At 46.6% G+C, this 12,500-nt stretch overlaps 1 protein-coding gene across 1 annotated transcript in view; it reads left to right on the top strand.

Moving 5' to 3' along the window:
• hdac7a (histone deacetylase 7a) overlaps positions 1-12,500 on the top strand; it is a 106,333-nt gene that overhangs the window by 54,327 nt on the left and 39,506 nt on the right. Inside the window, 4 exon segments of the mRNA XM_084315815.1 lie at positions 3,052-3,159; positions 6,544-6,599; positions 8,527-8,614; positions 9,675-9,794. Coding sequence (XP_084171941.1) covers positions 3,052-3,159; positions 6,544-6,599; positions 8,527-8,614; positions 9,675-9,794 — 372 coding nt within the window.

Below are 12,500 nucleotides of genomic sequence, written 5' to 3'. Positions count from 1 at the left end.
ATCGTCACGGTAAGAGAGGATTTGTCATGATCAACTGAAGGCGTATGCTATGGAACAGTCTATGTGCTTGGCTACTTAGTTTATTTGGGTTTTCAGAAAAAGGCCTGCTATGTGTATTTATTAATCACAGTAGCCTCCCGGTGTTTAATAAAAACTTCTAGCCAGGACATATCTGGACATATAAGACATATATGTATCATGTTTCTTTTTTGTTGGCTGGGTTTGCATGCGGATTAAGGGAGATGTCAATCTGTTGTCGACGGTGGTAGTACAGGGGCAGTACATTTAGCTGTAAAAGCCCGATCAAGCTCAATAGCCTCTGTAACACGAACGCAGCTACTCTGTATGATGCCTGTATTGTTGTTGTGATGTTGGCTGAGTTTGCACATGAGGGTTAAGGGAGAGGTGGGCTATCGCGTCATCGGTTGAACAGGAAAATGCGCGTATAGGCTTGTTAAAGACGGCGACGCAAGGGGGGGCGTCTTCAGATGTTCCCACTCTGGGACCCCGGTTTCAGAAAATAGCGTCTTCAGGCTCCCAGAACGCAGTTCCTTCCGTGTGGATGAAAGGTGCATACGATCAAATACTTTGACTGATACAAGATTTAAGATTTGTTTATTAAGGACAATGCAAATTAATGAACATCATTTACATGTGTATGCATAACATCACAGCATGATAAGGACGTAAATATGCCGGGAATAGCACAGGGCTAATTTCCACCCGTAGTCCTAACATAAAATAAAACAAACACAAAACGGACCATACAACGTTCATTCATAAAAACTGACATCACTGACATGACCACACTAACATGACATTCAGACATTCAACATCACTAACATCCCTAATGAGTGCATATTTGGCTGTCTAACAGCCATTTCCTGAGTTGGCCCTTAAAGGTGGACAGGGTGGGACATTCCCTTAAGGGGACCGGAAGGCTGTTCCATGTTCCACTTCCCTTTATCGATAGACAATTTTTGCTGAAGGCGGTCTTTCTAAAATGGACCTCACAATCCCCTCTGGTGTTTGATCTAGTGGCTAATCCAGTGTTCCTTTTCTCGTGGATAAACTCCTTGAGAGGGGGAGGGGCTAATCTGTGCAGGCATTTATACGACCAAAATCGGTTTCGTCTGGACATGGCCTCAGTCAGTTTGTACAGAGAGGAGCTTGACTGCATTGACTTTGCTTCACGATAGCCACAAAACCAATGCAAAACCAATGGAGCACACAAAGTAGTGTGAGGAACAGCATGGGTTTTGTTGAGAAAGGACTCCACTGATCAACAGCATCACTGTGGTGAGTAAGGGAGAGGGGCTCAGGGATCCAAAGATCACAACTATCCCATTAAAGACACACTCTGTGATTTATTTGACAAACAGTCACGGATTCTCTTGAAGAGTTTGACTCGTAAGTTGGAAAATACGCTTTTTAGAAGGTCAAAGGTCAAGTGAGGTCATGTAAGGTCGCGTGAGGTCACGTTCAGCTGTCACGGCTAGTTCCATTTAGTCGCTTCCGTTTAGCTCTTTCACTTGAGTATTTCTACTTTGTACACGTTTACTCCACTTCCTTTCAGAGGAAATATCCCACCTATATATATATACCTATATATACTCGTATAATACCTATACAAAAATACAAATAATTATGAATACTAATCTTCTTGCTGTCTTCTACGGTTATGCACTCTGCTACTATCTACTATGCCTATATTACTCCCTACTATGCTACTATGTCTATACTATTGTGCATTCAGAGTGTAACAGTCAAGTTCAACACTGTTTGACGGACAATTATCACTGACCCTTAGCTGCCAGAGGTGTGCCCTTCCTGCCGACTGGTTGTACAGACCTTGTAAGTCACTTTGGATAAAAGCGCCAGCATTTGTGACTAAATGTCAAATGTAAATATACTATCTACTAATGGGAATATTTCAATCACATTGAAAATGAGAACGTCGTACAGAATGTGTACTTTCAATATAAGTCCTGTTCAATATCAAATACTATTAAACTTTTACTTTTTTACCGATAGAATTATACTATTCTATCAGGGAACTCTTACTTTGAAAAAAAGAAAGAAAAGAAGAAGCTATTTTTCCGCTCCTGGGAGAAAGAGGGGCTGCTGGGCACAGAAGAAGAAGAAGAAGAAGAAGAAGAAGAAGAAGAAGAAGAAGAAGAAGAAGAAGAAGAAGAAGAAGAAGAAGAAGAAGAAGAAGAAGAAGAAGAAGAAGAAGAAGAAGAAGACTGAGAAAATTGATATGGACGGACAGGGGAGAGAGAAGGAGGAGGAGAGGAGGGAAAGAGAGAAATATGAAAGATGACAAAGGGAGGAGGAGGAGGGCTTTGGTTTGGCTTTAATAAGGAGCGAGGAGGTGGGGGGAGACAGAGGAGAGAGACAGGAGAGGAGGAGGAGGAATACAGATAAGGTGGGGGAGAGGGAGAGTACTGTAGGTACTGTAGAGGGAGAGAAGAGGGGCGGGCGGGGGAGGGGGGGTGTTGATAAGGCGCCTGATCTGCCTGGATTTCCGGCCCTTGGCTGCGCCGGGCGAAGCGGGCTGATTGGATCAAGATGGCAAAGATGGTGATAAAAGAAATTCCTCTGATTTCATTGTTCCACCGCGCCAAACCGCCAGAAATATGAGTTTTGAAACATGGAATAACAAAAAGAAAGATACGGATGGGGGGGATTCTGATGAGAGAGGGATGGGATGGAGTGAAAGGAGGTCTAGAAATATAAGTCTCGGAGGAGCGGTAGAAGTTAAAGTCAGCACAGTGTTGATTTGTCGTAACCCCCCCCCCCCCCCCCCCCCCCCTCCACTGAGATATAATTTATAATCGCGTTCATTGGCCCGAAGCAATACGCTGTGTAAATGTTGATCCTGTTTCTGATGCCAGACTAGCAACTCTTAACAGTCCCTCTGACTTCCATCACGTTGAGATACTAAATGTCACTTATTTTAGCCACATTTGGCCCTTTTGCTTTCCGCGCTGGTTGTCGTTTAGCGGCTCTGGTCCACACGTTTGATTCCCATTATTGTGTGATTGATAGGTGGACAATGACACCATCTGGAACGAGATGCACACGTCGACGGCCTCTCGGCTGGCCGCGGGCTGCGTGACGGACCTGACTCTCAAAGTGGCACAGGGCGAGCTGAAGGTGAGGCCATTGTCAACGTGGTTACTGTGACACTCTATGTCAACTCTGTTACACACACTACATGTATGTCAAGTCTGTAACACTGTCAACTCTGTTACTTACTATGTCAATCTCTAACACTCTGTCAACTCTGTTACACACTATGTCAAGTCTGTAACACTGTCAACTCTGTTACTTACCATGTCAATCTCTAACACTCTGTCAACTCTGTTACTTACCATGTCAATCTCTAACACTCGGTCAACTCTGTTACACACTATGTCAAGTCTGTAACACTGTCAACTCTGTTACTTACCATGTCAATCTCTAACACTCTGTCAACTCTGTTACTTACCATGTCAATCTCTAACACTCGGTCAACTCTGTTACACACACGATGTCAAGTCTGTAACACTGTCAACTCTGTTACACACTATGTCAATCTCTAACACTCTGTCAACTCTGTTACACACTATGTCAATCTCTAACACTCGGTCAACTCTGTTACACACACTATGTCAAGTCTGTAACACTGTCAACTCTGTTACACACTATGTCAATCTCTAACACTCTGTCAACTCTGTTACACACTATGTCAATCTCTAACACTCTGTCAACTCTGTTACACACTATGTCAATCTCCAACACTATGATGTAAACTCTGTTAAAGGGGTATTTCACACAACACACAAAACTAAATGCATTCGAAGACGTTGTCACCACTACGTAGTCAATTCTGTCACACCACCGGTCAGGAGGCCCGCGACACCATATTATCATCACCATAGTAGAGTCACGCTATCGCCATATATCGCAATGTATTACCATTTTTCAACAGCTAATTATGTCCCCAACATATGCAATAAAAATATATACTTTTTTTTTATCCACTTTTTCTCTTTTTCTATTTTTATCCCATCCCAATTTTCGCTGTGCCAATTCTCCCCTCCCCTGTCTTGAACGTTGCTCGCATATGCCCCCCACTGGCCGGTTGTAGGGAGGATAGAAGCCGTGCATCACGTGTCCCCTCCGATACACGAGGAGGCAGCCTGTCACATCTTTTCACCTGCCAGCGCAGACTCTCATTGGCGAGGTGTAACGTGTGGGAGGCTCACACTACCCCCGCCATATCCTGTCTCTGCTGTGCAGGCGTCCCCCCAACCGACCTGTAGGAGTCGCTGTCCACAACGTCCAGATTACCACCCATCGACTTCCACCCGCTAACTCTGCCAATTGAGTTAGTATGACGGCCGGTCCAAGCCGTGGGCAACGCCGACAGCCGGATTCGAACCCGGTGTCTCTTTGGTGACGAGCGCAATGTCGGCTGCGCCACCCAGCCGCCCCTAAATATATATATACTTGTATCTAAAGTATATATGTATATGTTTTATCTAATAAGATAATGTTCACCTCATTCCATAAATTTGTATTACAGTAAAATGGGATTTTAAATATTGATCCTTGGCGTCACTGTATCTATAATATCGGGACACAAAATATTGTGATATATCGCTGTATCGGTTTTCTCCACTTTACAACTGTAGCCCTAAAGGCAAATAAAGTAACTGCACAAGTAGTTAATGCACAAGTATTTAACCCATTTTATTTCCTGTCCTGCCAAAGGTATTGTTGGTACAGAAGTGGATAGTATAGTATAGTCGAGTATAGTAGAGTAGAGTAGAGTATAGTAGAGTAGAGTATAGTAGAGTAGAGCAGGGGTTCCCAAACTTTTCAGGCCGCGACCCCCAAATAACGGTGTCAGAGAGCCGTGACCCCCACTATTATAGGAGGTAAAAAGAATTAAAATAATAATAATATATATATATTTTTTATAAATGGAAATGTATGGTTGAAACATGCAAACGTTCAAACGCACACAAACTAATAAGCATTGGAGGCTTTTAACCAGGGCCGGACTGGGGAAATCATTCAGGCCAGGAACTATAGTGCAAAATATAGCCCCAGTCAAGCCTCTTTTTAAGCAGGGGGTCTGGGGGTCCCCCACCAGGAAATGTTGTGTTACAAAGACTTCATGTCCTGCATTCTGGTGCAGGAATTTTTTAATTTGTACCCTTTAAATGCCAGTGTTTGTGATGGCATCACAAATTATTGTTAAAAAACAGGCTAGCATATGTATGATTAGCAACAACACAGGTTTTTATGGATTTTCAGTTTTTTTGTAATTGATAAAAAATACAATCTTTTATTCAACTTCAGCCCTGATCATAACACCAGATATTCATTTTATAATTCTAACCCTTTAAATGCCAGTGTGTGTGATGGCATATATTTGCAATATATCAAATGCAAAGTAGATTTTTCTGGGGGGGATTATTATAGGCTAGCATGTGTCAATGATTAGCAGTTTTTTGTAAGGGTCCCGCCTCCACCAATCACATGCCCCTTTGTGTGTGTGTGAGAGCAAGAGAGAGAGAGAGAGAGAGAGAGATAGTTCTCCAACTTGTGTGAGTTGCAGTGATCTTCTGGTTGTTCCCAACCTAGGTTATCTAACTATTGCGCTGGTGCAACTAGAAACACTGGCCTGGCCTGCTTCTAAGTTCAGTGGCCTGACTGCATAAAAAAATAAACTTTTTCTTTTTGGATATATATTTTTTTGTATCACCTGGCGACCAGCCCGCGGTGGCTCGCGACCCACCTGGGGGTCGCGACCCCGACTTTGGGAACCCCTGGAGTAGAGTATAGTATAATAGAGTATAGTAGAGTAGAGTATAGTAGCGTATAGTAGAGTATAGTAGAGTATAGTAGAGTATAGTAGCGTATAGTAGAGTATAGTAGAGTATAGTAGCGTATAGTAGAGTAGAGTATAGTAAAGTATAGTAGAGTAGAGTATAGTAAAGTATAGTAGAGTAGAGTATAGTAGCGTATAGTATAGTAGAGTATAGTATACATAGTATACCAACATAGTAGGCCAACATTTTGGGAAATTTGCTTATTTGCCATCTACCCTGGAGTTAGACAAGAAGATACATACCTTTTTCTTCTCTGAGCATGCAGTAGGAGTAGGAAGACGTTGGGAACTAGGCTAATGGAGGAACCTACTTCCAGTGACTGACGCTAAGCTAGGCTAACGGTGCGTGTCTTCCTACTCCTACTGCATGCACAGAGAAGAAAAGGGGTATGTATCTTCTTATCTAACTCCAGGGTAGATGGCAAATAAGCTAATTTCCCAAAATGTTGGAGTTTTCCTTTAAGACACCATCTGGTCTCGTCTCCTTCGGAGGAAACTCTTCTCCTTTTCCTCCATTTCGCTGCTCTCACAGTTACTGCAGTTTGCCTTTTGTTTGGCCGGTGTATTTTTCAGAACGTGAACCTTTTGTATTTTTTTTCTTTTCTTTTTCCATTCAACACTTTTTCTTTTTGCTCTCCCCCTCTCCCCCCATGCAGAATGGCTTTGCGGTGGTCAGGCCCCCCGGACACCATGCTACCCGCTCCTCCCCCCTGTAAGTACAGCAGCATACGCATGTACACACACACACACACACACACCTACACACACACACACACACACACACACACACACACACACACACACACACACACACACACACACACACACACACACACACACACACACACACACACACACACACACACACACACACTCTCTTAGAAGGTGTGTTTGATCTGTAAAAAAAAAACAGAAAAGAAACGTTGAAATTCTTTGCAGAGACCTCCTGGCTCTTGGTATGTGTCTGTGCTTGCGTGTGTGCTTGTGTGTGTGCGTTCGCGTGTGTGCATTCGCGCTTGCGTGTGTGTGTGCTCAGCAGCGCTTGTCACTGCTTATTTACGAGACGATAATGACTTCTCTTGATGAAGGGGGTTGATATGATATACCGTCCCACGCTGACATGCTCTCTGCTGACACCGTCCTTTTCAAACATTCCCCAGTTTGTTTCCCAGACGTCGCCGCTTCCCCTCGTGTTGTTGTGTGTGTCTGTTTTTTCTCGTACGTCAGCGCGTTTGGTTTTTCTCCCCCTCTCTTCACACCTTCCCCCCCGCCGTCAGGAACCTCCGCGCGCCGATTGGTAGAGAGCGTGCGGCGCCAAAGTCGTGAGGTCATTTTTATTTAGTTTTCTTTTTTTATTTAGTTTTCTTTTTTCTCTTTCCTCCCCCCCTGAAGTCACCTCACGGAGGTTCACGCTACGTCTCCGCTTGGAATGCGTTGTTGTTGTTGTTGTTGTTTTTTACGACGGGGCGGCTCTTTTTGTTTACCTCGCTCGCCCGGGGGAGCGAGACGTGACTTCGTCTCAGGGGGACACGTGGGTGTTGGACTTTCTTCTTTGTCATCCAAGTGGCATTTCTTTTGTGGCTGATGAGAGGATGAAATAAATAGAGCGTGAATGTATGATCATTAGCACTTGTGCATCTCATGTGTGTGTGTGTGTGTGTGTGTGTGTGGTGGGACGTTCCCTGTTACTTACAGACTATTTCAGAGTCAAGACTTTTAAAAAGCCACCAGCGTTTGCTCTTAAAGGCCCAGTCCAGAATGTCTTTTTCACAAGTTCAACCCTGACAATGACAACAGACACACAGGATAAGTTTAACTGATTCCATAGAAATGTATCGTTTATTAGCAGCGACGCAGCGTCTTTGGGAGGAAGCACAGCCGGGAGCGTGGGATATATTCAAATATATTCTTGAGGATATATTCAAATGTATTCTTGAGGATATATTCAAACTCATATTTACCTGTCAAGTGTTAGTCCTTGTATGGAGATCTCAATCAACTAGAGAATGACAGCATGTTGTCTAGTGTTAGTCCTTGTATCAAGAGCTCAGTCAGTTAACTAGAGTCTAGTTAATTATTTATTGTAGTCTTAATTATTGTAGTGCTCATGTCACCTGCCCCAGAGACTATACAGTTGAAAATTAGCCAACCTGGCTAAACTGGCATATTTACAGTAAAAAGTTCCTTAATATGCACTGTCTCTGTATTTTAAACCAATAAATACAAATACAAAAATACAGAGAATGACAGCATGTTGTCTAGTGTTAGTCCTTGTATCGAGAGCTCAATCAACTAGAGAATGACAACATGTTGTCTAGTGTTAGTCCTTGTATCGAGATCTCAATCAACTAGAAAATGACAACATTCTCAAACAACAAATACAAACCCTTTCCTATTATATCTTGCTCACGGACTGGTCCTTTAATTGCCCTGCTTGGATAAAGAAAAGAGCAGTCTCTTTGGGGTCATTACGGGGGAAATTCCTTTAAAGTCACACACGGCCCATATGGTGCTTATATGATGTCACTGCGGGGAAGATATCCTGATAAACAGATGTGTGTGCGTGTGTGTGCGTGTGTGTGTGTGTGTGTGTGTGTGTGTGTGTGTGTGTGTGTGTGTGTGTGTGTGTTGTCCATCAGGGGGTTCTGTTTCTTCAACTCCGTGGCCATCGCCGCTAAGCAGCTCCAGCAGAAACTCAACGTCAGCAAGATCCTCATCGTGGACTGGGTGAGAGAGAGAGAGAGCAGAACCGTCAGCGGCGGTCCCCATATGGATGGGAATAAATAAAACACACACAAGTTAAATAAACACACGCGCTCGCGCTCACACACAGTGTATGCACAGTGTGTAGCGCTCACACGCTCTCACACACACGTACTTACTCACAGTGTGTAGCGCTCGCACGCTCTCGCACACACGTACGCACAGTGTGTAGTGCTTGCACACGCATACGCACGGCACAGTGTATAGCAATTGCACGCTCTCGCACACGCGTACGCACAGTGTATAGCAATTGCGCGCTCTCACACACGCGGTCCAGGATGCACATCCGCACCGCACAGTAGCGTCGCCATTCATCATCCTAGAGGCACCGGTTCCCCGTGTATGTAAACAGACACGTACGCAGAAAGTAGGTCTACACCCCCGCACCACCCACATGCCTACAGATGCCGATACTGATCTGTGGCCAGGTGTCGGCCTCTGCTCTCCACGTGAGCGGGAGTCTGGCTTGTGTCTGGGGCCCTCGACACACACACACACACACACAACACACACACACACACACACACACACACACACACACACACACACACACACACACACACACGCATGCACGCACAACACACACAAACACACATCGACGACGAGCTAATTACTACCTGATCTCAAAGCGATGGCTTCACGATGAGAGCTGATATTGGCCACTGACAAGGGGGAGAGCATGTCTGTAGCCTGTCCAGGTCTTTGCTTCCTCGAGGGCCGTGTAGCGTTTAGCTAACGACCGCTCTTTGAGATACCGTTTGATGTAATGTGTTTTATTTTGTTGTCGTTCCAAGTTTATGGGAAAGAGTAGCGTGCCGGCGGGCGACGCTACGGAAAAGGGGACGTGATGAGAAAATCCCCCCCAAAAAGATTAGATTAAATACGTCATATATATATATAATATTTAATACATATTGAAAAAGGGACTACGGCCATTATTTTCTTAGTCCGGGCATAGACTGTGAAACAGGATCTATCTATACCCCCCCCGCCCCTAAACTTGTCCCTCCCTATTGATGTCCAGGATATTCACCATGGCAACGGCACCCAGGAGGCCTTTTACAACGACCCCAGTGTGCTGTACGTCTCTCTCCATCGCTACGACGACGGGAACTTCTTCCCCGGCAGCGGAGATCCCGCCGAGGTACGTACAGTAGTGCTTAGCTGACTGTCAACCGGAGCTTTTCCCCCCCAAGTATCCGGTTGGCGTTTTTTTGTTTACAACTGGACACGGACGCGTTAAACAGCAATCAATTATTTTAATATAACAGTCCGGTTCTGTGTTTGTTTGTGTCTGTAGATTGTTGGTGAACAACTAACTTTAGGTTAGTTTAACGCGTCCGTGTCCAGTTATAAACAATGATGCATGTAGTTACTGTGTGTTGTTGTAGCCACCGGTTAGTTCGCGATTTTCTATTGGTTTGTCATGACAAACCAATTACATAATCCAACATATGTGTAAAGGCACAACATATTCCAGTTAGGGGTATATTTTTTTAATGATTTGTTACGCCGTAATCAATACTTCCATTTGTATAAATTGCCTTAAGCGGAGCCTGGCTGAGGAGCTGGCTGAGGAGCTGGCTGAGGAGCGCGTCGCGGCTCATGCGCATGCGCACGCTCGGCCAATCAGAGCACAAAACGGCAACGTGGAACTGGAACAGCATTGTAGAAGGCATTCACGCATCCGGTTGGCTGACGCGCCTGTCCGTCAAACAACACAACACTCCATTGCTCCATTTGTTTGCTCTTTTTTTTTATTATAAAAAGTTTTGTCATCCAACCTGTTTAGTATTCACAGCACAAGTCAACGTCAGAGAACACGTCCTACTGCAACAATGGAAATGACTCGCGGTACAAAGCGCATGTTGTCCGGGGGTCACCACCGCCACTTAGACATGTTAGTGTTCTCCTTCCCGTTGCAACAGATTGTATGTCATCTCTCTCTGTCCCACTTAACCCAGTCGGCTCTGTGGCCACAACCTCTGGGCCTCAGGAGGACGCATGATGACGTCACGGCCTAACTCCAGGATTCCCGTCCGCCGCCGTCGTTCGCTCCGAAAAGGAACGCTGCGCTCACGTAGAATTTCCACGCTGGAAACCCCTTTAATCTTGGGGGGGGGGGGGGGGGGGGGGGGACTTATCCCTTTAACCCAATTCAACTCGGGCCTGTTTTTATTTGTTCCCCTCTTCCTGCAGCGCCTTGTGTTCTCCTCGCACAGGAAGCCCGGCCGCGCTCGAATTCCTTCCGCCTGCGGTCTCGCCATGAAAACCAAAAAACGTGATGAATACCACCACAGACGGATGAGTTGACCCCCTACCCCGGTGGTGGCAGTAACCACCCATCCCACTCCTTACCGCCACCCCCCACCCTCACATACCCCTCCTCCGTTTTCCCATCCACCCCCCACGCGCACACACACACACACACACACACACACACACACACACACACACACACACACACACACACACAATAATGAGGATGAAATAGCCGCTGTTTTCCCATAAAACCTGCCCGATGAGAGGCGGTGCAGTAAAAGCTGCAGCGCTGCCTTGGATGTGGCTCATGTCTCAAGTGTCCCCTTTCGACCTCTGCTGAAGCCATGCGGTAAACCTCTGGAGACGCGCTGTCCCCCCCCCCCCCCCCCCCCCTCCTGTAGGTACATAACCCACCAGGGGGTCGCGGGAGGAGGGGGTGGGGTGGGGGGGGCGCCGGCGTGATGTCATCAGAACCGTAACGGGGCAGACAACCCGAGCTAGAGTACTACCACACAGGAACCGACGCGGCGCGTTAATCCTCTCCAGCAAAACTCATGAAAACATGAAAGGGAGAGAGAGAGGGAAGAGGAGCGAGCGGAGCGCAGGAGGTTTGGGGGGGGGGGGGGGGGGGGGGCAGGAATTGTGTGTGTGTGTGTGCGGGTATGTGTGTGTGTGTAACTCTGTGTGTGTGTGTGTGTTTCAGTGTGCGTGTGCGTGCGTGTGGGTACATTACCAGTTGGCAGGGTTTGGAGGGTTTGGAGGGGCCTCATGTGTTTTGCGTTTGCCTGTGAACATCCGTCCACTGAGAGAGAGAGAGGAGGGGAAGAGAGGAGCCTCGTCAGACACATCAGCAGTCCTGGACTCGCACACACACACACACACACACACACACACACACACACACACACACACACACACACACACACACACACACACACACACACGCACACACGCACACACACACACACACACACACACACACACACACACACACTAAGGAAATAACGACGCCTGGTTGCCAAGAGCCTGTCAGTCAAGCGCCTCACTCTCGCCGGCTCCTGACACAGTGAGTGATGGCGGGCTGCTCAGAGAACAGCTAGTAGCTCGCCCGCTGCACCGGAGGGAGAGAGAGAGGGAGGGAGGCGAGCGAGGAAGACGCTGGCGGCGTCCTCCTCCTCCAGAGACGAGTCCACCGGGTCAAACCCGGGATAAGAAGTCCCTCCCGGCCCCCGGCCCCCGCCTGCAGCGTTTTGTGGAGAAACAGGGGCAGTCCTCGGGTATCATCAAGAAGGAAGGATAGGTCGCAGTGTGTACTGTAGTCGGGAAATTGTTTAAAAAAAAAAAGGAAAAGCTTGGGAATCATAACGGGGGCGTGGCGTGCGTCGTGGCCCCTGGGTGATTTTAAGGTCATTTGACAAATTGTATCAAAAAACAGGGGGTGGGGGGGGGGGGGGGGGGCGTGAAATTAACAGCCACCCGTCTTTCATTTGAGAGGCGTAATCACTGCCTCGTGGATGAAGAGATGCAGTGTCCCCCCCCCCCCCCCCCCCCGCCCCCCGCCCCCCAATTTACTGCAATGCAAATTTCG

Source organism: Notolepis coatsorum, assembly GCF_963971535.1.
Source record: "Notolepis coatsorum genome assembly, chromosome: 6".
NCBI lineage: Eukaryota > Metazoa > Chordata > Actinopteri > Aulopiformes > Paralepididae > Notolepis > Notolepis coatsorum.
The sequence above is the reverse complement of the archived record's forward strand: the minus strand, read 5'-3'. Positions and strand labels throughout refer to the sequence as shown.